General features: G+C 42.3%; 2 protein-coding genes across 4 annotated transcripts in view; both read right to left on the bottom strand.

Moving 5' to 3' along the window:
* LOC121665974 (serine/threonine-protein kinase TNNI3K) overlaps window positions 1-23,414 on the bottom strand; it is a 40,855-nt gene extending 17,441 nt beyond the window's left edge. For all 3 annotated transcript variants that reach the window (XM_042031011.1, XM_042031012.1, XM_042031013.1), the window contains exons 1-10: window positions 17,718-23,414; window positions 17,026-17,134; window positions 14,534-14,619; window positions 12,920-13,017; window positions 12,300-12,410; window positions 7,641-7,739; window positions 6,067-6,205; window positions 1,507-1,651; window positions 1,314-1,418; window positions 560-654 (exon numbers count right to left, since the gene is read on the bottom strand). In XM_042031011.1, the coding sequence (XP_041886945.1) occupies window positions 560-654; window positions 1,314-1,418; window positions 1,507-1,651; window positions 6,067-6,205; window positions 7,641-7,739; window positions 12,300-12,410; window positions 12,920-13,017; window positions 14,534-14,619; window positions 17,026-17,134; window positions 17,718-17,757 (1,027 nt within the window). In that variant the 5' untranslated portion in view covers window positions 17,758-23,414. The remainder of the gene's footprint in view (window positions 1-559; window positions 655-1,313; window positions 1,419-1,506; window positions 1,652-6,066; window positions 6,206-7,640; window positions 7,740-12,299; window positions 12,411-12,919; window positions 13,018-14,533; window positions 14,620-17,025; window positions 17,135-17,717) is intronic.
* A 313-nt stretch (window positions 23,415-23,727) lies between these two features.
* FPGT (fucose-1-phosphate guanylyltransferase) overlaps window positions 23,728-27,265 on the bottom strand; it is a 20,198-nt gene continuing 16,660 nt past the window's right edge. The window contains exons 2-4 of the mRNA XM_042031062.1: window positions 27,072-27,263; window positions 26,097-26,189; window positions 23,728-25,333 (exon numbers count right to left, since the gene is read on the bottom strand). Coding sequence (XP_041886996.1) covers window positions 23,871-25,333; window positions 26,097-26,189; window positions 27,072-27,263 — 1,748 coding nt within the window. The 3' untranslated portion in view covers window positions 23,728-23,870. The remainder of the gene's footprint in view (window positions 25,334-26,096; window positions 26,190-27,071; window positions 27,264-27,265) is intronic.

Genomic DNA, 27,265 nt, shown 5'->3' with positions numbered 1-27,265 from the left:
GCAAAACAACTGCAGCAACAACTGTAAAGTGCAAATTGATTTCCTTGATAAACAAATATATTGTCAAAAAAGTACCTGAGGCGAGAGGTGAAAATTAAACATTAAGGCTGCAAGAACCAATCTATTGCCTCTGCCCAATGTGCCACCATTTATTCTGCCACCTGCAAACCACATTTAACGACTCTGTATGTGAGAAAAAGCAAGTGGAAACAAAGACAGTTCTTTGTAGTGGGGACAGGAAGGTGTGCAGCCCTTCAGATACTATATCCCAGGAGCCTATGTCTTTGCAGAAAAATTTCTAAGGCTACTTAGAAGCCTCACTATGGGAGGAACAGTTTACACCAGGTTTTGTTACTCATATACACCCTGAGGAGCCTGATACATCCTCACTGAAGTCTTATCACTTCTATGCCTCCTGTAAAAATATTTCAAGAAAGCTGTGCTCTGTCTGAAAGGTACTTGGGTGCTGGAATTACCCTGGAAATCCTGATGGTGTATGGCTTCCCAATATTTTGGTGCTGGCATATACCCTCATACACAGTAAGTATGATGATGTTACCTGTGTGCCCATCTCTCCCTTGATGATTGATGCTTACAACATTCTGGTCAAGAAGAAACTTGACAAGTTCTATGTTCTTTCCATAGGTGCAAGCACTGCAGAAGCAAAGGGAGTGGTGAGTGCTTATAGTCCATAAAAGAAGTACTTTGGCTAGCCAAAAATTTACAAAGAATTACACAGAGATAAAAATGCAGTAATAAAGGATCTTTAGAAATGTGCAAATGCATGATTAATCCACCAAAGCATATTCATTTTTATTGTTTCAGAAACATTCTAATTATTGCTGAATCACCTAATTTTACACAGTTGTGCAAACAGTCTGTGTTGCAAAGTGCCTCTTAAATAGCCCTTTACAAATTTCCAGCATCCCAACCAAACCATGTTCTGCCACCTGGTTTCTCATTCAGAGTACCTGGCTCCAGCAGACATCCAGGTGGAACAAGCTCTGATCTCAGCTCCCAAACTGGACAAGGAAAGGAACCATCGTCCAACCAGGTGTTGGTGAACCTGATTTTCTTACCTTCCTTGCTCTCACTTCTTCTCTCCCTCTCTCTCTCTTCTCATTCACTGCCTGGTTCTGCCTCTTACTTCATGCCCTGTCATGCATCTCATGACACAAACTCACCCTCCCTGTGTAGCTCCCTGCTGGCTCTGTCCCTCCCCTGGCTGCTGGTGAGACATTTGTAATTTTGGGTGTCGTGCCACACGCGTGTGTAAGTGGAGCTCTATTGACAATGGCATTTGAACACCTCACCTGTGGAAAGCTGTTTCACTGAATATATTCTCTTTAGTGAGACTTTCTGTTCCTGAGAGCTGAATTATTTCCTTGACAACTTCAAACTTCCCATTGTAACAGGCACTGAAGAGGAAGCCAGTACAGAGGTGTTAGCAAACGCGGCCTTCCCACGAGTCCCAAACCTGTCAAACAGCTGCTCCGGGGCACTCACAGGTGTAGAGGTGTGTCTCCATAGATATTCACCACGTGGGGCTGCACTTCGAAGCTGCTCTGCAGTAAGAACTTCACAATATCATGGTGCCCAAATCGAGAGCAGAAGTGCAGAGGCACATGATCTTCGTTGTCCTGAGCATTCACTGCCGGTTGACCCAGAAAAAGACCACAGAAAGGATTTTATCCTTAGCACAGTATGTCTGGGATTGTTTGGGATATTTAGTAGAATTTTATGTGTTGTACCCATGCATTTTGAAACCTCCTGGGAAAATATTTGTGGGCATATTTGTTTAAAATTGAAATGTCTGTGACCTTTCGTATATTGAACCCACATTGCTCTGTGTCACCTGCAGTGCACTGTCACGGTGATTTTCTGAACTTGGGGCATAACTGCTTTCTTCCAGCTGCAAACTGATTGAGTGTTTTGATGCAGCTTTCCATGAAGCAATCGTGAGTTATAAGTGACCCTTAGAAAGACCAATTTTGAAGCAAAAGTAAGATAATAACAACATCAACAGAACTGGGAACGTCCAGGCAGCACAGAACTGCTGGTATCTACCAGTAGTAGCAAACTGTTCTAAGGGCAATTGCATGGAGTGTCCCTGGAGTATCCTTGATCTGCAGATGGCAATTGTTTCAGACTGCCAGCTATCATGGACCACATCCATGCCAGGGGGCCTTCTGCCTGTTTATGGGATGGGCAATTGCATTCCAGCACCAGAAACGGGAGTGGAGGTACCTTACATGGCTCTTCCTTCATCTATCCTGTAGGGAGTGAAGAAGAGATTGGACAAGGCTCTAGGCAGAGTTCTTTGTTGGTACAGACACCTACAAGTACTGTTTTCATTATCCAAAATAAGTCTTTAGTCAGTTTTAAATGTGTTTATTTGACTCTTGGTGTATTTCTTCCTATGTTCTTCCAGAACAACCTTCTGGAAGGTATGTATGTCCTTCCAGAACAACCATAACCAGTTGATTTTGTAACTGATAGAAATGACAAACCTAGGCTTCTTTGTGCAATATTTAGTTCTTGGTTCAGCCTGGCACCAGGTCTTTGAGGCAGTTTACATAAGTGAATAGACTACAAGGGAATAGTTGTCCATTGGAGATGTCCAAACCTGTACTGCCAGGCTTTTCCATGCAACTCTGACAAACACCCCTCAGGAACATCTCCTACAGCTCAGCCTCCTCAGGACAGAGGCCAACCCAATCACATTCTGAGGGTCTGTCTTCTCTTTGATTTTCTGTGAGTATAACAAACAGTGAAAATGAAAATAGATTCCTATTTTAAAACCTTTTTGAAATGATGCTGAATGCTCACAGAAATGGACAGTCCTCTGAAATGTGTGGAACTTACAACTTCCCTTGTGTCTAGTGACAGAGAGCTCCAATGGTGTGTTCTGTTACTGAAATCCACAAACTTCATTAACTGCTCCCATTAACCTTCCCAGCAGTCTTGTATATAAGAAGTAAAGAAAAGTAGACTCTTTTCCCTCTCTATTCTAAAATAATTCTTCACTTTATAGCGTCATGTGACATGTTGGCCTTTAGTTTTTATTATGACCTGACCTTCTGGTACCATTTCACCAGATCCATTGTGAAGTGCAATAAGTAAGAGTGGAATAAATGTCAAAATTTTATAATGATAAGTATCAGCAATTTAGAACATGTTCCCACAGAATGGCCTGAAGGACATCAGGGGCCTCAGTCTACAACACAACAAGGTGCAGGGTGGAGAAAGGAAGGAACACTCCTTTACTTATCCAGTCAGAAATGCCTGCAAACCATTTCCTTTGCCTCTAGAAGGATCTATAACTAGACCATGGGATAATGGGTTTTGTTTCAATTGGTAGCTTTTTGCTTTCTAAATGAAGCACACCAGATACACTTTGTCTTAAAAAGAAGGAGAATATTGTCTTAAAAAGAAGGAGAAGTTCACATTCAATACAGCAGAAAATCAGTCAAAACATCTTAGAAGAATGTTATGGAGAAAAAAATACCATCCTACTGATTCAGGATTTACTCAAGAAGACTACAGAAGAGTTCTTCAAATTGAAATTTTTAAAGTACATTTATATTAAATTAGACCATAGAATGCAACTGTCTGGGCAGTCAGGGACTGAAAACTGAGGTTGCCTTACAAGTAAGCAGGAAAACTGAGCAAATGCCAAATTCTTGTCTGGAAAAAAAAAGAATTCTGCAGAAATCATTCTTAGCACTGAGACATGACATTGGTAGAAAGTAACAGGTGAAACCATCACTGTAAACAAATAAATGGAAAAAAGGACAGTGCAGGAAAGTGCTTGAAAGAGCTTATGGGATTTCTGAAAATACAGAGGTTACTTAGTTCTTCCCCAGAGTGTTTATGCTAAAAGAAATTATGGGATTGGCATCTGGAGAACCAGCCACACTTGTAACACTGGGTTTATACATGGGCCACATGTAGAACATGAACCTTTGTGATGACACATATATAAGCAGCACATTTCTTTTACATGCTTTTCTTATAATTTGTGGTTGGGCTGGAGAAGGATTTTGGCGATTGTTAGGCTGCAAATATTCTTACTTTCAGCAGCATTCTGACCTTTTCAGCCTGATTCAGTGGTCACTGCTTGTTTTCAGTCACTGTGGTTTTGGGCTGACTAGCGAGTCACATTATGTTAAAAGAAATAGTTCAAGTTTGTGACCCCAATTACTGATCTGCACTGAACAGTGCCAAATTTATTCAGGTTCTTTCCCCAAATCCTTTCATTCCTGGGCTCTAAAGACTTGTTCCTCCACTGCTGCATTTATAGCAAGTTTCAAAGTGTGCTACTTTAAGAGCAAAAGGCTTCCCGCTTCCAGTCTCCCTTTTCTTTTTTCTGTGCTGAAGATTCTGAGTTTAAAGAAAAGGACCTGAAATGGTGCCCCAGATTCTTTCCTTTTGGAATAAAGTCTCTAATGCAGAGCAAACCTCCCACTGCCTTGTCATGATGAGAGAATGTCTCTTTTTTCCCCCCTTTATTATAATTATATCGGCTCAGTGCACACACATCGAGGCTGAAACACCCTGAGCTCGCTACTGAAAACAGCATGCACAGACCTGACCGTGCTGCTTCCCTCCATGCTTTTTTCCTGCATGAGGAGGATGTGTGATTGCTGGCAAGACTCACAGAGAACATGGTAAATTGATGTATTAAAGATCAGTACATTTCCAAGCAATGTACTGTTCCTTTCCAAAAACCATCTCTGTCCCTTACTCTGAGGATAAGAAATTAATTTCTAAATAATTTGAACTTTGCTCAGTATTTCACAGAATCATAGAATGGCCTGGGTTGGAAGGGACCTTGACCTTTAAGGTCCCTCCCCATGGGCAGGGACACCTTCCACTGTCCCAGGCTGCTTCAAACCCTGTCCAATCTGGCCTTGGACACTTCCAAGGATGGGGCAGCCACAGATTCTCTGGGCACCCTGTGCCAGGGTCTCACCACCTACACAGGGAAGAATTTTTTCCCGGTGTTTAATCTAACCCTGCCCTCTGTCAGTGTGAAGCCATTCCCCCTGTCCTGTCACTCCAGGCCCTTGTAAATAGTCTCTCTCCATCTTTCTTTAGGGCTACCTTCAGGTACAGGTAAGAATCTCTGCATTAATAATCACAATATGCATAAAATGTGACCTCTAAGTTACAACATTTGTGTGCCTTTGTGGGATGTGTCAGCAGTATGCACAGCCACACTGACACAGGAGTCACAGCAAAGCAAGAGTAAGGCTGCAGTGTGGCACATTTTGTGCCTTCAGCGTTACTGAAACAGCAAAAGGAGGGGGAACAGAGCAAGAGTAAGAACCCAGCAGAACCACCAGCTGCACACTGACATTAGTCACAGGAGAAACTCTTCTGAGTTGCGACACAGGCGGAGTATAAGCAATGAAACGCAAAGTCACAGCCGAGTGACATCGCTGTGAGGCCAGCTGGGCAAGGAACACCCCAACCCACAGAACACCCAGAGTGTGCTCAGACACCTCTGTGCAGCCCACCACGTTTTCACACAGGCACTTTCTCTGACAGAAAATGGCCCACAGTGAAGAGTAGGAAGTTTGTGGAGCGTAATAAATCATGTGCTAAAAAATCTCCTTTTCTGTGGAATTTCGACTTCCGTATGAATTATTTTAAATTATTTGCTGCATAATTTCAACTTAAAACCCTTCTCCTGTACCTCATTCTCTAGTTCTCTGTGCATTTAAGTCACTTTGACTACAAATACTCACCACATGGCCACATGTTCCCTGCCTGGATAAATGTCTAAATAGTGAGCCACCTCTGCATGTGAAACTTAATTTTGTTTTCTGCCCTATCTAACATCTGTTAGATGTTTTTCACCTCTAACTTATTACTGAAAATAGAGTAAATGAGAGATGACAAACCAGCATACTTAAGTGAGGAAAAGTCTCCAGATGCCCTTTTCTTGTTTCAGTTGTCCAAAGATGATACATGCACACACACAAATAGTATGTGTTAGGAAGCTAAGATTCTGTCTACAAAACACAATGCTAAGGATGATTTTTAAATATCTTTTCTTACCATCAGCTTTGCTTCCCTCTTCCATCAAAAGCTTTGTGATGTTAAGAAAGCCTTTGGCAGCAGCCAGATGGAGAGGTCTGTCCCCAACTTCACCACTCACATTCACATCAGCTCCGAACTTCAGTAAGAGGTGGGTTACCTAAATATTTAATTAAGGTTAATTAAAATATCACATGAAAATAAAACTTTGAGAACATCAGATCCAGTATTGCATTGGGTAATACTATATGTGAGCATCTCTGTAAAGTTAAAACAGGGAGAAGAGATTCAATAGAAAACTAATTTTTAAGTTACATGTCTATAAAAATATTAAAATTCTCAAAAGCAAGCTCACATTCATTCTCAAAAACGTTCTCTATGGTGAAGGGTCACCAGACATGTTTGAATGACCAATCAGCATAACAAAGCAACACTCTCAAAGTCCCCATGAGCCAGAGCTGTGGCTCCTGTCTGATAGGTCTCTTCTCCCAGAGCCCCACAGGAGCTTTCAGCACCATCTCACAGGACTGTGACTGCTTGTTCTGAAGTGGCTTGTGGCAAATGAGCGAGCTAATCTCTCAGCCCCTACAGCAGCAGTTTCTTCTGGATGATGAGGTGCACAGACATGAAAGCAGCACCTCAGGTCCCTGGCTCACTCACACCCTTGCTCTCACCCAGCTGCAGGGCAGAGCACTCCAATCATCTGGACTTGCTGCTTTCAAAAGCTCTCCCTAGACAGCTCCTCCATGCACTCGAAGTAACACTTCACTGGAGTGGAAAAGACACCGTTCAAAGTCATCCTTTGAAACTTTGAACACCCCAGAACACAAGGCTTTAGCCAGAGAAAGACACAGAGAATACTTGTATAAACCAAACAGGCCCATTATCACAGTTCACATAATAAAAGGGCTGCTCAGGGCTAATACTGGGCTGTGGATTAGCCATGTGTCAATTGTACTGTCCAAATATACAGAAGAAAGAGAGTTGAGGGGCTCAGTGTCAGCTTTGGTCAGAACTCCAGACTGTGTTTCAGTCAGCCTGTGATCTGTGTGAATGGAGAAAGCTCAGCTGCACCGATCATGAGCACAGCACTTCAGGGAAAATCCTGCTCGCTGAATGATCATTTTTTCCCACAAAGTGAAAAGTTTGTGGATTCCAAGGAAAGCCAATAGAATTGCCATTAAATTATTACTGGAAAGTGATGTTCACTTCCTCGAGAGGTTTGGAAAGCACAGACACATTCCCCAGGCAATCTCTGACACGGGATGAATGAACAGCAGATGAAAAGTGCCTCTAGGCCCAAGCCTGCTTATCAAAGCCCGCTAAAGAACCCTTTGTTTCAAGAGGTCTCAAGGGGAAAACTCCATGTTTTGCTGGGGTCTAGTACAGAGGACAGAAGTGTAGAAATTTCCTGTTGATTTTCAGACTCTTAGGACAAGCAGAGATGTGTAGTTATACACATCTCTGAGTGTAATTTCAGTATATGAGGTTTTTGCATGGAAGGACCCTCTGGAACGTAAAGCAGAACCATCTAACACTAAACCTACAGGTGACCTGGTTCCCCTGCCCAGGGGTCTGAATCTGCCCTCAGTTACCTGCTCATGGCCATAATATGCAGCAATATGCAGGGGGGTGAAGAACACTGCATCCTGCACGTTCACATAGGCTCCGTGCTGCAGCAGAATATCCACAGCCTGCAAGGAAACCAACATGACATTCCAGTTAGAAGCAATATATATATATATTATATGTGCTCAGCTGATAAAACAGGACTTTGAAACCTCATGCCTCCAATTTTAAAAAGTCAGCCCCAAACAAGTTATAATGGTGCAGAGCTGTGTACAGCATGTAAAAGTGATTAACTTACAGTACTTGAACTGAACACTGAATGTCACTGATGCTTTATAAATAAGCCTGAAAATCAGTGTGCTGGTAAAAAACCTGATGTACGAAGTAAGAGGCACAGAAATGGCTATGTGGATGTTCTCAGAACAACCTTAATTTTCTTTTAGCCATTATGAACAAAGAGCTGTAAACATATCACAGCTTTTAGAAGTGAAAAAGGGACACAAAATGAAAGATCCTTTTAAATTTAAATGTGTGAAGGTAAATCCTCAAACATGGAAGCATTTCTTTGTATTTTAGAAGATAATAGTTATTTGGCTTCAGTAAATAACCCTAAGTGTTTTCTTTCAAATTTCTACTTTTTTTTGGTCCTTCAGGAGGCCCATGTATTTCTGGAAAGCTATGAACTCTCAAGAAAAATCTTGCTGCACAGCTGTCAAAATAGAAGCCTGAATGAAACCACTTTGGGTTCTACACTGAAGCCTGAGGGCTGCTTGTTTTTCTGAAGCACAAGGGAGTCTTTGGGCACATGAAGGGCTTGGGCTGGGGATTACTCCAGAAGTTCTACATATCCTTTTGATGGATGCAAATTTTTGCATGTCATGATGATGAAAGACACTGGACCATGAATCACCACAGCACAGTGAAGAACTGGGACTAACAAGGGTGCGGAAGTGGCCAGCTCCTGTACTACACCGTTCCTACCGGAGCCTGCCCGTGACGAGCCCCTGGAGGACACCAGCCAGTGTCAGCTGAAGCGATGCAGAAGTCTGTCACCTGCCCTCTAGGCTGAGACCCCCCAAATCATGTCACACGTGCAACAACAAGGGCAGTCAGTTCAATCCATGTCACTCCCAAGTGCTCTGAGAACACAAATTGTTCCCAAGCAACATCAGTGTACAGGGATTGTTTCTTTACACAGTTTGAATTATTTTTTTCCGTGTGATGGCCTGCAGATATTTTCTGCATAAAGTCTGTGCCTGACATATGTAAATGTGTCCATTTCCCATTAGTTTTAACCATTTTTCTATGGCATCAGCTGTAACTTCCCTTGGAGGCAGCACTGCAGGGCGAGGTCTGACTATTCCCATGGGTGGAGGTTCTGCGTCATCCCTGGAATGCTCTCAGTGCTGCATCACTCTCATTGTGATCCCCTCATCCCCTTTATATACAGTCAGAATTTCCCTTGCTAAATGTCACATGTGTTGACATCCTTTTGCTGTGAATCCTTTTGCTGCAGATCTCAAAAAAGCATTTGACTACATAATAAAAATCTTAAGAAAGATCCCCTGAGATCGCTGGAGAAGCTGCTGGCTCTTCTATCAACCAAAGGACAGCTCAGCAGCAGGCACCCACTGGATGGGTGGGAACGTGTTCAGGTAGTAAATAAAGGACACACTCAGTTATTTAGTTAACACAGCTGGCTGGTTAACAAACAACTGATTCCCTCCACTGTCTTTCCCGTGTCTGGCCGATTTTCAATATCTTGGTGGGTCAGAGGTGGAAACATAGAGCCAGCTAGCCAGGGATTTAAAATGGCTTTGAAGTGATTCATCTAAGACATTTTTCAGCAAACTTCCATGATAAAACCACTATGAAGTTGTAGCTGTTTTCTCTGAAAAGAGATGTTCGGGCCTGTAGCTTTTACATGAATATGACTGAAATGTCTTTGGATCAGCTTGATTTTAATTTAGCCATGAACTGTGAGGCTGCAACACATTCAGAGATACGACCACAACTCCAATTATCCTTAATCTCTTTGGGAGCTGGAATTCAAAATTTAGATTAATCTAGAAGCTTTCAAGGTGGATCTTCAAGATGAAAAAACTGTGTTGAGTGATGTGAATCCACCTCTGATGATGAACATAAAATTAGATGGGTTTTGACACATTTTCCAGGCTGTAGCAATGGCAGCCATGCTTGCTGCTTTGTGATCTCCTGATAAATAGAATTCTGTGTGCTGTACTAAGCAAACTCCACTCAAGTGTAAATTATGAGAGGGGTACAGAGACAGGCTTGATAATTTCTCAGACAAGACATCTTTCTAGGAAAGAAAAAAGGAGTCTTAGAAAGCACTGAAAGCTGTCATAGGCATCACAAGTAGGAGGGTATGCTGGAGGGATGTGCAAGGATAGAAATACTTCAGAAACCAAGGAGAAAAAAAAAAAATCCTCAGGAGACAGACTGTGAGTGAAGGTGAAGCTCGTAACCCAGGGGACATTCCCAAGCTGCAGAGAAAGAAGCTGGATGGGCTGGTCAAAGGCAGCCAGCAGCATCCCAGTGAGGTTCACGCCATCCTGAAAAACAAGGGGAACTAATACTTCCCTTTTCCTCGTACAACCAATTTTTATTTCAAAACAATACTTTGAATTATTTGTACAATAGTCTTACTTTGTAATTTCTCTTAAAATTCTCTTTAAAAAGTTTTATTCAGAAATTTTTGAACAGTCAAGTCAAATGATATTCACTTCAAAGACAATTAATTAAGTCACTCTGAAGTTCAGAAGGAGCCAACAAAAAACCCCATGAGACAGACATAAGGACCTTATGTTTTGGACAAGGGCAAGGGATAAAAGCTCATCTAAGAAAACTAGATCAGCGATTATTGATTTTTTAGCAGGTAAAATTTAAATGAGAAGACAATTTCAGCAATTAAGGCCTTTGCACAGTGCCAGCCTCCATACAGCCTTACACTGAAATATCTACAGAATCTCTAAGAAGATTCTTCCCTTTTCTCTAACAGATCCTTGGCACACATACACTCATAGCTCAGACCCTCAGGTGTGCAGGTACAGAAACTGAGTGACACTGGTTCATCCTGCCTGTGACCCTCCATCCAGCTCATGCATCTGCAGGTGTTGCAGTCTCAGAGTGAAAACTTTAATTTATATGAAATAGAAAAGACAGAAAGATACTGGCTTTCCAAGGTGCTAATATTGGACAGCACGTAAATGTGGAAGAGGTCCATGCATTATTTATTCAGCAATGACTTCCCTAGACTGGAAACATTTCACGTTTTCAAAATAACAGTCTTAGTGAGAGATTTATTGAACTTATTTGCTGATTTTCTAATATGTTTGTAATTTTATTTTATAATTTTTCATTAATTTTTTTTACCTTACGGGTTTTTAAAATTTATTTTTTAATTTTTCATTAATTTTTCATTCTTCTCATTGAGAACTGCAATTTCCATTAACAGTCAAAATCAGCAAACAGCATATTTTTGGTGAAGTACAATACAGCCCTAAGTCATAGAGAACATGCCCACTGGCTCTAATGAGCGGCAACATCCCATTGATGCTGATGGCCTCATCCCAGAGAGTGGGTTCAGAGGTTTCAGGTCTGGTAATGCAGAAAAGCCAAAGACTGACTGTTTGGGGAAGTGGGAAAAAAAGCATTTTTTTCTCAGTTCTACCTTTCTTCTAAATATAGTCAGTAATCTCCTGCAGTAAAAAACTATGTTGCATAGACAGGGATATATACCTCTGCTATTTATTTAATGCTATAAAAAATTATTTACCTTATTTGAATCAGGAAGACAACCAAAAATCAATTTCCTCTTTCTTAAACCTATTGTATTTATAAGGGGGGTTGAAAAAATGATTCCATATTGTCATGAATATTAATGAATTGTGGACAAAACAAGCTACTTTATCTAGCAGAGGAACTTCTAAGCTGACTGAAAATTTCACAACTATATAAAGAAGGAAAGCAAGAGCTTGGACTATAAATCCTTGGTTCCAAGAGCAGCAGATGAACCAGATGAGTTATATAGAGTCCCACTTCATTTATGGAGGTGCTTCTGATACAGAGCTGATCATTCCCAAGGTAGATATAAGGAACTTTTCAAAACTACTTACAGTTTATTTTTTATTGAGTTAATGGACTCATCCTTGTTGGGTTGTGAGCACCCTAATTTGCCCATAACCTCAGCAGGGTCTTGGGACGTGGGAGCAACAGCAGGTCCGCCTTTGGTATTTACAGCAAAAGGCCCAGACATTTTAAAAATTACTTGGAACCCCAGAGTGCTCAGAGAAAAGCAGTTTGCACTGTCCACAGAGGAGACATTAAATACCTGTGAATGAGACCCTCCCAGAGGCAGGGCTCAGGGTAACAGCTCCACCATCAGCCTGCACAGAACTATTAGAATCAAAGAATCATCAAGGTTGGAAAAGACCTCCAAGACCTATCATGTCCAACCTTTGATCTGTGTCCTTTGTGCATGTTTGTTCAATGCAAAAATACATGCACAGATTAATTTTCCCAAAATGCAGAAAAAAATCCAGTAAAATCCAGCTGTACTTAACCAGTTCTGAGTTTTGTTTTGGAAGACATCAGTGTAAAACAGAATGACCTGCCAATGTTAGCACTCACCTGTTTCAGTCCTGTGCAGCAAAAGAGAGACATACCTTGTGGTGGCCGGCGATGGTGGCGACGTGCAGGGCCGTCAGTGCTCCGTACCCAACCTGCTGGATGTCAGCCCCGCCATGCAGCAGCGCTGTGAGCAGCTCCACATTGTCCTAAAAGCCATGGATTTAACCCATATCATTCCTGGGACACAGCTCTCACAGCTGAAGGGAGCAGCCCCAGCCTTGGCCTCTCTGGCTGTGACACCACTGGCCTTGATGGAGAGGGACCAGCCGTGGTCCAGGGGCTCAGGGTGCAAGGAGAGGCTGGGGGAAGGTTTGTCCCAGGCACCAGACATCTCTCTTTTGCTGTACTAAAGCCTGTGTGTTAGAAAAGTCTCTATCCTGATTTTATGGTGGCACTGGACAACTCCTCTGTCTTGAGTTGCATTGGATGTCTGCATCAGTAATTCCAAAGCAATATCCTACCCCGTGGATGACATTGCAAAAGCACATGCTGTTTCCTGTGCATGGGCTCCTAAAAAGGCATTTTCCTATGCACCACAATTGTGAAATTTACATTTTCACCAGAAATAATGACTAGAGAGCTCATCTAGACAGTTCAGACAAATCAGTTGCTCAGTTCTGATTTCCTGTCATCAATTCTATTTAAAATCATTTACCTTATAAGCTGCCAAGTGCAGAGCTGTAAATCCATTTCTCGTTAGTCGGGATGGGCGCAGCCCTTTCAGCATGAGAGTTCTGATGTGTGATTTGTTGCCTTTAGAGAGAAAAGTGGAAAAAAAAGGAAGTTAAAGGAAAGAACATGCAGATGAGGTAAGAAGCTCCTGTGTGAGTTTGAAAGCAGAGAAATAGGTATCTCGACTGCTGACCTGAGGCAAGTAATAAAATACATCTTTTGAAACCTTGAAATGATGAGGCTGACGGAAATATCTCATTGGCCAGGACAATTGGAAGTCTGGCCACATACCAGCTCACTGTTTGTTCACACTTTAATGAGGATTTAGCTGAACTGCTAGAGAAGCAAACTCCTCCTTTAACATCCAGACCATGCTGCAAAGAGCTCCATGAACCAGAAGGTGCTTCTGGAACCTCTGGTTCCTCAGTCTCTGAGCTCCTTTGCCATCTCACAACTGGAGCACTGCTCTCCTTACGCAGGACAACCTCACAGGGACAGTCATTTTGGGGAGTGCTAATGTAGGTCCACACAGGCAAGTAGCTTTGCTCTGACCTTTTTGATGCATGGTGAATACATAAATAAATTCAATAAATTCATCTGCCTTCTGAATAGTTGTGGCAGTAACCAAGGACAATGTCAGCTCTAGTAGCTCTTTGGCTTCCTCCAAGTGTTCACATAACTAATAATTCGTGTGTGCTTTCTTCCTCTCAGCTACCCCAACTGCTCTAATGTTCCCATGCATTGATGCCGTCTTTGGATAGGCTCTTGCATTCGAAAGTGGCAAGTGAAGATCCACTCGGTTTTCAGCAGTGCAGGATCAGGTGGTTCCACGTGGTGAACATCTAACAAAGATTGATAAAATCACTTATGCATATCATTAGTCAGTACTTCGCAGAGCTGAAACCTCAGGGTAAAAGTCTCTTTGCCTCTCTTAGCCAATTTCTGCTGAAAACTGTATAACAAGAGCAAAGCAAGTGCATGAACTAATGACTTGGTGTGGATAACAGAGCAGCTGTGTGGATCCAAGTGGAAAATCCCACCATTAGTACGTTTTTATGAGCATCCCAGAACACATCTTGCCCTCTTCTCCTGTGTATTCTGATCTCCTATCTGCCAAAGCCCTATCAGCTGATGTTTGTCACTAAAGCATTTCAGTTATTCTTCTTTTAATCAATGTGAAATAAAATACAGGTATTTTCATTACACTAGAAAAACTGGTGGTTTAAGTATGGCAAAGTGCTGCTCCAACAATGTCCCTGTCCTGGAGCTTGAGCCATGGACAGAATCCAGAAATGTGGAGCCATGCTCCGTAATGAGTGTAGATTAACGAATGGATATAGAAGCAATTTTGAATGAGTTGAACCCCTGTAGTAAATCACACTGCATCATCAACCAGAACTTTTGTCAGACTGAAGAATCAGCTGTTATGGGGCTCTTTGTAACTCAGTGCAGCCCTCTGGCAGTGCAGCTTAGAGTGAGGCTGAGAGCTGCTTCTCCATCTGAGAAGTTCCCTGAAAACACAGTCCTCCTGACACTTCCAGCCAGAAGAAATCAGTAATTGTCCCCAGTGTCTCACCACGCTGTTGCAGACACCTACCCCCACACACACAGCACAGGTGGAGCAGCGAGAGCCCGTTCTCCGTGCGGTAATTCAGATTGACTTTGCAGAAGGCTTCATCAGAGCTGAAAAGGGGATTTTACAGATGATTACTTCTTTCATCTTTCAGCACAGCTTCTTGCATGTGGGAAACATTTAAAAGAAAAATCTCAATGTAATTTTTTTGAGACACAAGGCTGAATTTATACCCAGGTTACAGTCTGTAAATCTAGAAATACTTTACTACTATCAGGTTGAGTGGTCCAGATTTATCGTTTTCTGAGAAATCCTGCTATGCAATCACAATATATACATTCAAAATGTATCTAAATTAGGGGAAATAAGAGGAAAGACTCTTTAAAAATATAAATAATCCATACAAACTCAGCTTCTCTTGTAATGCAGTAATAATTAAGAAGTATTTTTTAAATGTGTGTATTGATTCTAAAATGGTGAGTAGGGCATGCATGGAGCAGGGACCATCTTGCTAAGTGAAAAGAATAATCAGGAAAAGCCTATAAAACATGAGTTTATACTCCCCAAATGGGATCACAGGGACAGTGATCACTGTGCTCGCTTACAAGTTGTTAAATGAAATGGTACTTGGACATTTTAGCTTTTGTCATCAAGCCTTGTAGGTTTCCTTCAGTACAGACTGATTTGTTACTGATCCATCAAACACTCTAAGTAATTACAGTTATTGAAAACTAAATAGACCTATAGTTAATATTTCTTTGGAGAATCTTGATTTTGGCCTGCCCATAGAAGTTTGGGATTTTCCATTCCGTATCAGCACATCCATGACCCTGATTTTGCAGGATTTGTGTAACTATAAACCCACCCTGAGGGAGGAGCAACCATTAAATATATTTAACAAGGTTACAATAAAAAGTAATGTTTCAGTACTTTTCTCTAATTTTAAAATACAAACTTATGCTGAGCTCCCCTTAGCAAGATGACCCATTAAGAAAGGGGACACTTGGGGTTTTCTTTCAATAAATATTTCAATAATTTATTCTTTAAATAGAATTTAAAAGGCAGACAAAGATGGAGACTTGTCTTTACTTCTGTTTTGTCAGTTAAGTCTATGCTCTAACCTACTTGTTCATTGTATATCATCACTCTGAAGCTGGACTAAAACCTGTGTTTCCATATTGGGCGTTTTATGATGTGCAGAAACAGTGCATGATTTGAAAAGGATAAAACCAGAGTATAACAGTTACTGTTTATGCAAAAAATGGACTTATTTGCCAAAACTGTGTGCTTCAGAGAGAATGATTCTACAATCAGTCTAGATTCTCATATGCATTCCTTTAGAAGGGTTTCACATGCCAGGGGAGCTCATTTTTTGATGTCTTATATTAAAACCACTTCGGTAAGGAACATTTTTTTCCCCCATGGGTGAGGGCAACTTTTGGAAACTAAATCACTGGCTGATTCTTAAAGCCTGACCTACAAAGAAAAGCCTTCCCACTGTACTGTCCTCAGGATGATCAGTTCCCCCTGCTATGGAGAGAGGAGCAAGGCTCTGTAGCTGAAGAGTTTCGCTAACACTGAAGCTTACCTGGGCTGGTCCGACAGACTGAGCTGAGCTGCCAGAGCCCTGCTAACCTTGAAGGGAGTTTTAATTTCTTCTTATGCTTAGTGCAGGGAGTTAGCACTTCCACCATATACTCCCTTGTCTTGATTATCTAAAATAAAGAGTACCCCGGCTCCAATTTGTAAAAATTATCAATTTTACTACTAAACAGGATTAAAATGAGGAAAGTAATTAACTGAAGCATAACCGAAGTAGTCAGCACCCTGCAGAGAAAGCTCAGTGGCTCAAACAGTGGTAGCAGTGGCAGCTGAAATGGAGCATGAGGAATAATTTATACAGCCAGGTATATCTGGCTTTTTTGATCTTGTGATTTATTTCTGATTAGAATCCCCTGTTTCTTCAAGGGATTTTGATGTCTGAAATTATTTGCCTGCTCATTTTCTCAACTCACTTCCAGTCTGTGAGCTGGGTGTTTGCTGCACTGGAGCTTTGCAGGTAATGAACACGTCAGGGCATTACTTGGTTGGGTGAGCCTGTGGGGGAGCATGATCTACCCTGAGAAAACCAGTAGAATCCTAATTTTGAATCCACTACTTTTGTGTTTGTTTACAGTGTGATACTTCAGCAATATTCCTGGCTGCAGAAACACATGCGCAAAACTGAAAAGTGCACAGCAAAATCAGACATTCTACTAATGCTAATTAATTTACGAAAGTATATAGGTGTTTGTTGTAAAATATTGGCATTAATAATCAGCAGCCACTAATTTTGGTACTCTGCTGTGGGGCTCTGCCCAGCACTGTGATGACGTATTCCCAAAAATAGACATAAAGAACGTGCATTCCATACACGAGAAACTCTGTCCATAAAAAACACCTGAGACTGAAAATACTGTTCGATAGCAAATAGTCATTTGAAAGAAATCAATAAACAGATTCCCGGAATATTTTACCTAAAAACATGCTTCAACTCTGCCAGCTCCTTCTCCTTGACTTGCAGGTCGTCCTCCAACCGCTCTGTGACTGTGGCATAGGATTCACTGACTTTCTTCTTCCATTCATCTACAACAAAAACTCCTAATTGATAAAACACTTCAAAGCACAAAAGTCATAATGTCCCTGTAACCGAAACTCTCAATTTTTTAACATCCAATTGTAAAATTTCATATATCTTTCTATTAAAGTTTAAAATAGCTATTAAACTGCTCCTGCTGCAGCCAATACAGAAATATATACAAGGATTTCAGAGACAGTGCATATGAATCCTTACCAGAAATATTTTAATATTAACTAATATTTAAGAGAAAACTTAAAGCTCAGGTTGCATTTGTTAGCTCTCATTTCCTAAACAGGCACACAGCAGAAAAAGGTTGGAGATTTAAAGGCTTTTCTCATGAAGTATGACTTAAATCAACATAGTAATATAGGTTAATATGATCTTATATAATTGCCCAGCTAAATTTAGTTTAGTAGCTTTTTTTGTCCTTTTTGTCTTCTTTCACAGTCTGTATCTGGGTTAAGTCAAGAACAATACCTGAGCCTTGAACTCAAGAGTAAACCAGCAATGAGTTATCTCCCGAAATACCATTTGCTCCTTGCCGATGGATGGATGGCACATTGCCTGTAAAAAAGTGACATTAGTTACCCGTGCAAGTCTGGGTTGGTCTAGATTTATAATTTCCCATTTGTCCAATATATCTTCTTTGTTTCAGCAAAGTTCTTGCAGTAATATGATTCCCTGTTCAGGGGCAGTGACAGTCCTGCTGAAAAATACTTGTGATAGTCTCTGGCTAAAAATAAACACTGTGCCAAGAGGAATGTCATGCAACAATAGCATGGAGCGAAACAGCCTGTGCTGTCCACACGGCTGAAGTCACAGAAACGCCCACTCAGCTTGCTTAAAAATCTCCTGTTTTTTCTCACACAAACACTTGCCTTCATCTGTTGAACACTTAAAACTAGTGGGAAGTGGTAATTTGGCAGCTTGCTACCGATTTTGTAGAGAAAATGGAATTTAAGCAGCTGAATGCCAGGTGCTCTGTGAGAATCCCCAAGGAGCACAGGGGGTCCTCAGCTCGGAGAGGTAGGGGATGATTGCAACTCACAACCCCCTGACACAGGGGGTGGCCCTGGGAGCATCTGGGTATGGCACTTAGGAAGTGCAAGATATAATTCAAAGTGAAATGCAAATATACACACATAAATATTTATATTCATGTATTTATATATTTATGTATTTATGTATTTAAAGTGTGGTGATTGACCTTGGCAGCTGTTCCGTGTGTGAGTTCTCATCTCAGTGAAGGATTTCAGGCAAGCCGACATGTCAATAGAACACGCATCTCTAAAACCTCCTGCATGCTGCATCCCACTGTAACAACCTCGATGCCTTGACAGCTCCTGGCACTACTAGCTCATCAATTTACTTGCACAAATTTACATATGAATCCAAGGATCTATTTCAGAAGAGTTTGAACTGCTGTGACAATGTATCCCGTGATATTCAACCAATTACTTGCAGAAAGGCACCAGCGTGGCAACTGATTCCTACATCCAGTCGCCAAACAACTGGGAGAGCTGGAGATACGCTCCCAGGCGGGATTCCCTCTCTCAGGGTGACACCTTTCCCATGTGTGCCCTCTCCCACAGGGCCCCTTCTTCCACGGGAGCCCCTCTCCTGAAGAACAGGACTTTCCTTCCATCCAGACCAAGTCAGCTGTGACAGGAGTAAGAGAGACCCCAGAACCGAAGAAATGCCCTATTCATCCTGCACAGAAAATGCAGTTTAACACAACAGCTGTATAAATCAAGAGCACAAGATTTCCAAGAAGAGACAGAGATGAAATTCTTTGCTTTACAAGAAGTAAATACCTTGCACAGTACTTGTATTCTAGTACCATCAACTTTATGAAAATACACCAAAAAGGAGTCGTGTTTTGTTCACCCTTTGCCAACGTCTGTGTGGGTGAAGATTCATTCGCACGGATGGTGGGAGCAGAGCCCTGGGAAGGGCAGCTCCGGGGGCTGACCCCGTCTGCCCCCCATGCCAATGCAGCAGCTTTGCTCACCTGGCAGCAGCCTCAGGTGAATTCCTGGAGCATTCACACCCTCGGTTGTGAGAAGCAGCTGCAGAATAATTGAAATCGGGGAGGAAGACAAAAGAATAATTGTAGAGCCTATTAGCAAACAGGGAAGAAACTGTGTTGCCTCTGTATGGCCAGTTTGAATGAACATCTCCACAAGAAGCACTGGAATACCATGAGCAATATTTGTCAGCGAGTAAATTCTTTCAGATGTGAATTTTACAGAACACTGAGCTGTACAAATTTCTTTTTAAGTTTTGTTGCAGTTTTATGTTTGGAACGTGCAGCTGTCATGGCCAATCTTACAGCAGAAATGTGGGAAAAATTATTTTCCCACTTCTGGTTTTAAATGTTCTTCCCAGGGAGGCTTTACAGAAGTCTTTTGAAATTATCTTTATTTCAGATTCATAGAACATATCCACATCTATCATTAACTTGGAGATGCTGTAAGTTGCTCCCATAAATTTCATTGCCATCCCAGTGATATTCAGATATGTCACAGGAAATGAAAAGGGTGCTAAAAGAAAATTCGTATTTTTAAGAAGAAAATAGAGGAACTCTGTGGCCCTTGTAAGGGAGCAGGTGTTTGCAGTGGCTCCCCTATGGCCACAGATGAACAGAGCGTATGGCAGAACAGTGCTGCTATTTTTGCTCTCACACCACCAGAGAGGCCTTTGCATGGGAACTCAAGTTCCACACGTGCAGAGAGCAAAAAATGAAGCTCTTGCATCAGAGGTTTGGGAATGAGAAGAGGCTGGAACCTCTGAGCTCCAGCAAAAACACCCTGACAAGGCATGAACATTGCTCTACAGATCCAACTGATCCTTGGAGCTTACTTCCTCTCGTCAGCTCCCCAAATCCTTCTGGCACAGATTCCTCTCAGCTGCTCATTTTTATTTCAGCTGCCTTCCCTTGTGCTCTTTGTTAAGTGCCCAATTTCTCAGATTTCAGTTTCCTGCACCAAAGGTCACTCAAATAACCCCTCTCAAGTTTCAGTGTAACACAGACAGTAGGGCTAAACCTCTGCTGATCACAGCACATGCTCAAGGCATTCAGGGAAAATCATTGCAATGAGGTTCATTATGAGGCCTATTATTGCACTACACAGCAAAACAAATAAAGAAAGCTGACATGAAAAAAATCATCAAAAGCTCATCTTGACTTTGTTTGAGATTGTACCAGCCCAAATTGCATTTCAGGATAGATGGAGCCAAGCAATGATCGAGAGGACATACGAACACTGCACCCATCTGGGAAACTATGAGGCTCAACCAAAATCAAACTCTAGGTTTCAGCAGATGACTTCCATCCACAGAAGGTTTTGCATGCCTGGCACTCTCAGTACTGCATCCTTCATCACTCAGACTGCAGGAAAATCATGGGCCAGGATCCTGTGACGGTCTTAAGAACCTGGTACTGGAAACCAGCAACCCCCAAATTACTACGATCTTGCTGTGAAGTTTTAATGGGTGGCCTTGCACAAGTCTCTCAGTTTCCTTGGGACACACTTATCCCAGCTGGCTGCATGAGAAAATTGTTGTCATTTACAATAACAGCAGACTGTGGAATACAAAGAGTACCTCAAGTTGTAAATGCAATACAGGTAAAATACATACACGGATTGAATACATCAGACTTGGATTGTTAACGTCAGGAAGGGTCTGGTCTGCAGGCTTTTTGATTTTAATAACATGTGCTCACACAGTAACACAACCCTTGCTGTAAGGACTGCAATTTGTTATAGCTAAAAATGCACACACTTCATAAATAGCTGCACTAGAGAGAATCGTAGGATCAAAGAAGCATTTGGACTGCAAAAGCCCTCCCAGACCATCAAGTCCAACCATTCCCCCTGGCACTGCCAAGGCCACCACTAACCTCTGTCTCCAAGTGTCACATCCACATGGCTTTTAAACCCCTCCAGGAATGGGGAGAAACAGCAAAGAGTTCCATCAAACACAGAATTCATGAAGGCTCTGGGTTTTTGGTCTGAAGCTGATGCAGGAAATTCAACAGAACCAGCTGTTCTCTGTAGCTGGTGGGTTAAAGCCACATTTCAACCTCACAGAAGAGGCTGCACAAAAGCAGGTCTCTTGTCTGCCGAGTCTTTTCAACAAAATTCACCAAAGTACAATGGATGTGCATTCTAATTTTTAAATTCTCCCAGCCCTGGACAGCTGCACGTTAAGAGTGCCAGTACCATTACAAACCTCCATGCACTGACATTCCCTACAGCACAGGCCCTTTCCTCTGAATAGTTCCATAAACTTTCTAATCTCCAACTTCACAATGATCTCTTTATTGATAGTAAGACCACCAAGGATGATGGATGCATTAGAAATTTAATGGGCAAATATATACTATCTGTTGCTCAATGAAAATTAGTGGAAGCCTACATATGAAAAAGTGTTTATGGCCAAGTGTGGAATCCAAGAATGAATTTACAGAATGAACTTGCACACACAGAGCCCTATGTGAGACAAAAACATATGGGAAAATAATTAATATTGCCCTGTATAAATAAAACATATATTTTAATGTTTTTTGTAACTTTTTACATTAAACTTGATTGCAGTTTATAAATGAAAAATGGTACACCACCAGATACTCCAATACCTGTGGAGTAAATCCATGAAACCTGCTGATGTTATCCAGGGCTAATAGTGACCAAAATCTGCCTTCTCATTTTGAGACAAAAATACTCAGTGTAAGAGGAAAGCATTGGGTGACATACAGACTTAAGGAACTGCAATGTTTCTTACCTGGTAAATCAATGCTTATTCCATTACAACTGATTTTTTTTCATTAAAACCTTTGCCTCAAGATCCAACCTGGGGGCTAGATGTGCTAGTCCATGGGTACCATCAGGATGACACTCCTGCCCCTTTTTTTTGTCTTGAATTCCACTGCTCCCTAAACTACAGCAGCAGCTGCTGCTGGCCCAACCTACTGCAATCTTTTCCACAAGTTGTTGTCACTGCTTTTCCTCATTCTCTTTTCCCAATACCTATGCACCAGAAGTAAATCCACTTCCTATTTTTATCCAGTTTGCTTTCACTAATGAAATCAACACATGGTACTCAGGGAATTCAGAACAAATGCAACTATAACAGTTAAAGTGGATAACCATGTTAAAAGGATGCCTTTCGCTGTTACCAAACACTCGGAGAACTCACCTGGCAGCACAGCAACCCTCAGGAAAGTCTGTGCCAAACAAAGTTTGGTCTCCAACTGAAGATGCAAAGTCTGTGTCAAACAGACACGTTTCTCCTAAAATGAATTGTGTAACAACAGATGAATAAATCATGCAAACGGGGTGATATACAAATGACAACTCCATGCTCTTATGACTTCTTTCACTTTGTGACTTAAAGCATTTATCTTAGACATGAGCGTTCCCAAACCTACTGCTTCCATTGTTTAACTAATATTTCATACTGACATTTAGACCCTCTGTATGCTCAGAAATTCTTATTCCTTCGAAGTCAATTCCAGCAATTCCCAACTTCCATGTTTAGCTTCTTTGAATCTCTTCTTGGAAGGTTTCTTTATTAACAAAGAAGAAACCTAGTGCAGGTTAAAGAAGGGTGGGTAATACTCAGGGGATGTTATTCTGCTGCCTCGTAGGTGGTATAAGAAAGGTGCCATTTGGGAATTCAGTCAGCAGGGAGATAAACACTGTCACTGTGAAACATTAAATAAAACATGAAAACCCACAGAGAAATTCAAGAGAAAAAGATGCATCGTGTTTACAGACAAATCACACTGATGCACTGCACAGCATACTCCTAAAACCAGCAGATTTATCTATCTGGAGCTGGATCTTAGGCATCTAAACTAGAAACAGGGGGACTTTATTGTTAACTCTATGTGCAGAGGGGGGAGAAGCGGAAGAGATTTTCTCTGGATACACACTGTGATGCTGCTCACAACAAACCTCTCCGGTGTCTGCTCCGCTCTGCAAGATGAACCACCACACCAAGGACTCCAACAGCTCAGTTTAGAGAAATACAAAATGCTGTTTTTTGCATGGCCCACATCAGTCAATCCATGGGTAACAAAGAGCTGGCACCTTCTCAACTGCACTGCCAGCTTCCAACAACTACCAGTAAAAAAAATTAATCAGTAGGTCTTGATGACAGGTGTTGACCTAGCTATTATGAGTCACAAGGGGAAGAATAATCTCTCATGGCAATCTTTTATCCTCTGACAAAAAACAGGAAAGGATAAAAAAATTACAAAAGAGAAAAAATTATTAATGCCCAAGACAAGACATCTTGAATTAAAAACACATTTAGTAATTTACCTCTACCCAGTTGAAACTGTATTGCAAAATGGCAGCATGAAAACAGAGAAACCTAAGTTGTTTTATTCCACATTGCTGGAGCTAATATTCTACCCTTTAAAAGCTTTTAAAGCAGCTTTCAGTCAAACAGACAATTAATGAATTAATCTGTACCATATCCTTACTGACAAAGACTACAAGACATAACATACAACCCACAAAAAGTCACCAGTTAGTGTTTTCAGATCTGAAATATTTCCCTGCTTTAATCAACAGAACAGTTTATCTGCATTTGCTGCTTTATTAATGTTATGCAATTTCTTTATTTCTACTTCAATGAGATCAGAGAAGAGATCTGTGTAGTTTTCCCTCAGGATTCTTACAAGTAAGACTTAATCAATTCATCCACAAATGAAAACAGGAGATTTGTTCAAGTACTGTTCATTCTAAAATCAGACTTCCCTTTTTGTCTTTGTTGGCAGATTTCATCATAAATTTGCTTCCTAAACTTCAGCATGTCTTCCACATCTTTGTAGATGAGCATTTCTTCAACAGACAAAAGCTGAAAGCCGCTCAGTTTGAAAGCTGACGTGTGCTGCACAGAATTCAGCATGTTCAGTGACATCCTAACCGATTCACTTAGAGTAGAACAAACAGGGAAAATCCTTGCAGTCCACAGCCCCAAATGCGTATCCTTACCGGAGAAGAGCTGGTCTGAAGCCTCTATGCTCCAGAGCTCAAGGCATTCTGGTAAACAGGCCCCAAAAAACTGGAGGGAGTGTATATCCGACAGCAATTTCACGCTCTTTTTCAAGTCGTCGCCTACACTGAACACCATGGTGACATACTCCACTCGATCATTAATTTTCACACTTACTGAACTCAGGAAGCAGTTTGAGGGTATGTCTACATTGAAATTTATGTAGGACCCACTAATAATGCTGCCTTTCCCTACCGAGACTTCAGGCCCAATTCTGGAGTACTCAATGACAGACCCAGGCCCTATCACACATCCGGGCTCAAGGATGCTCTGCATGATGCTTAAGCGATCCAAGGTTGTGGCTGCGTCAGCAAAGATGCTAAAAGCCACAGGCTGCAAGTCAAGCTCGAATCTCAGTTTGCTCTCAGCAGTAAAATGAAACAAATACTCCTGAGTAGTTCCGATGTGGTAGAACTGGGAGTTGTTGAGGACTATGACATTGAGGGCGGTGCCTTGCAGGAGGGAGTACAGCTGCTGCCGCACTTCCACCAACCCTGAGTCCTCCTTGGAGACGTTACTTGTGTTTTTGGTGTAATCTGGAGTGGCTCCAGGCCCCAGTGCCTGCAGAAAGTCACCATATGCATCTATTTCACAGCAAAGAGTGCCCATCTGCTTATAGAACATCAGTAGCTGCTTTGCAGTGCTGTGATCAATGTAGAATACGCTGTCCGTGTACACACACTCCGAGGCCATTCCTGAGTCGCCGTGGTTCCCAGAGGAGCTGAGCTGAGGGCGATCTCCCCTCACACACACTGCACCACTCTGCTGCATTGTCTCCACGTCCGGTTTGTGCAGGAAACGATAGCATGATACATATTCCAGTCCTCCTTTTTCCGAAAAACTGGACAGATCTAACACGAACACGCCGTGAGTGGTCCCGACTGCCAAATCTGAGGGGTGAGCCAACGCAGTAAATCCAGGTTTATCAAATGTGATGGTTTCTGTGACTCCAGTGCTGTACAGCTCTATGTCATCCGAACATGTGATGAGGACTCCTGGTTTCATGTGACGGGGGAAGTCAATGTACATGGCTAGTTTCAGCTCCAGCATCTGGAAAACGGGGTCGCCGAACGGCAGGGCTGTGAAGATCTTCCCCAGGGCACTTGCATTTGGCAAACGTTGGCTGTAACCACCTGAAAAAAAGACTCTTTTAGCTACACAGAGACACTGTGCGTAAGTAAGCAAAAAACTAAACATGTGCAGCTGTTTCACAGGTACACAAAGGCATTAAAAACCTCCCAGCTTGGTCATATACCAAGTCCCAAAGTAGATCTGACTTTGTGTCCAAAACCCAGCCTGCCTTATACAGCTCATATTAAAATGTGATTGATTTCGTTACCTTTTAAAATTGTTTCAGAGCTACCTGTCGCTGAAGTGACAAAAGCAAATGATACCCATTTTGCTTGGAGGAGAACCCCCACATTCCTGATGGGAATTTTAAGCCAGAGATGAGTCAAATAAGCAGAGGTTTGGTCGCAACACTTGTTATCACTTGGTTTCTTTCTCCTCTGCAGAGAACTGATGTTCTTCCAGATCTGGAAGTGGCCTAAGTGCATAAGAAGGCAAGTATTCAGCCTGCCCAGAGGTATGAGGAGCCCAAGGTCCCCCGAGAAGGGTTGTGTTCCTTAAATGGATATTTCAAGGTAGAAACTTAAATCACACCTGTGAATCACATCTCTTTCTCACTGACTGAGCAAATTTAGTGCTGAGAAGAAATGCTGAAGTGACAGTAACATCTTGTAAGCACCAACCTAATTTCAAATTATCAGACACATTGGTTACTTTTCTAAGGGAACTGTATTTTGGAACTCCGACTCCTCTGCCACTTTAATATTTTAAGAAAGAAAAAAAAGAAAAGGTATAATTTTAGAGCAAAATACGGAAAACTGAATTTACCAGAATGGATTAGCAGCACAGTGAAGGAAGTCCACTGATCACCACACTGCTCCTCCAAGCACCGAAGAACATGAAGAGTTGATCCACCATTTCCTAAAGAAAAAGTATTTTAGTATCTGTGAGAAGAGCTCCAATAATGCCTGTTTCTGACAGGTGAGGTGTACTGGTGCCCGGCCAGCACTGATGGGGTAGTCTTTCTACCGTATCATGGTTGGTAAGATCACGCACAGGAGCTGATGGACAGTCCCTCTGGAAGTCTGTGCTTTCTGAGGGGATGGCATCCTGAGCAGACAGCTCCCGGGAAAATTCTGTGATTTCCCCTCCCAGTCACCTCCACACAGCCCCACCATTTGAAGCATTTAATCAGTTAAATAGGCCACAACTCAGCCATAAAAACCAGCTCCTGTAAGAAACAAGTCACACAAAAGCCTACTAATGGATTCAAGGCAGTGTTCAGAAGTACTTCTGACATTTACAGTATGGATATAAGGAAGATTTGGGATCTGAGGAAATGGTCTGGGTTATTTTATGTGCTTCTACAACTTGAAACTGCCAGATTTCTGAGAATTAGCCTCTACATATTACTCTACACTGCAGATAATATTGAGCTTACTTACTTTGTACATCCAAGCGAACAGGAATTAAGAATTACAGGATAGTATTACGGGCAGTGAGACCAGTTTTACATCACCATTGGGTAGTGTATTAAAACATAATCAAACTGTTTAAATAACCAGGTTAAGGTAAGTACGAATACGTAACACACGAGTTAGCGCTATTCTGTATCCATGGGACACACGGAGGAGCTGTACAGCTCATTCACCAGCACCCCCACGCCGCCCCGCCTGCCCGCCACAGCCGCGCCGAGCCCCGCCCGGAGCCGAGCCCCGCCCGGGCCCCCCGAGCCGGAGCCGCGGCAGACGAGGAGCGGCCCGGCCGGCGCGGGGAGCCCCCCGCAGCCCCGGCCCCACGCACCGATCCTGGGCCCCGGCGGGTCGGCGCACACGAGGTACCGGACGCCCCTGGGCAGCTCCCCCCGCCGCAGCTTCTCCGCCAGCTGCTCCCGGAACGCGCCCGCCTGCGCCGCGTCCGCCGCCGTCAGCACCACCACGTCCCAGAACTCGCGGGGCCGCTCCCCGCAGGCGCGGCCGCCCGGCCCGGCGAGTTCT

The sequence above is a fragment of the Corvus kubaryi genome, unplaced genomic scaffold, assembly GCF_017639235.1.
Source record: "Corvus kubaryi isolate FWS band 111438036 unplaced genomic scaffold, C.kubaryi_AGA036_p1.0 37334, whole genome shotgun sequence".
Taxonomy (NCBI): Eukaryota; Metazoa; Chordata; class Aves; order Passeriformes; family Corvidae; genus Corvus; species Corvus kubaryi.
This window is presented reverse-complemented; position numbering and strand designations above follow the sequence as displayed.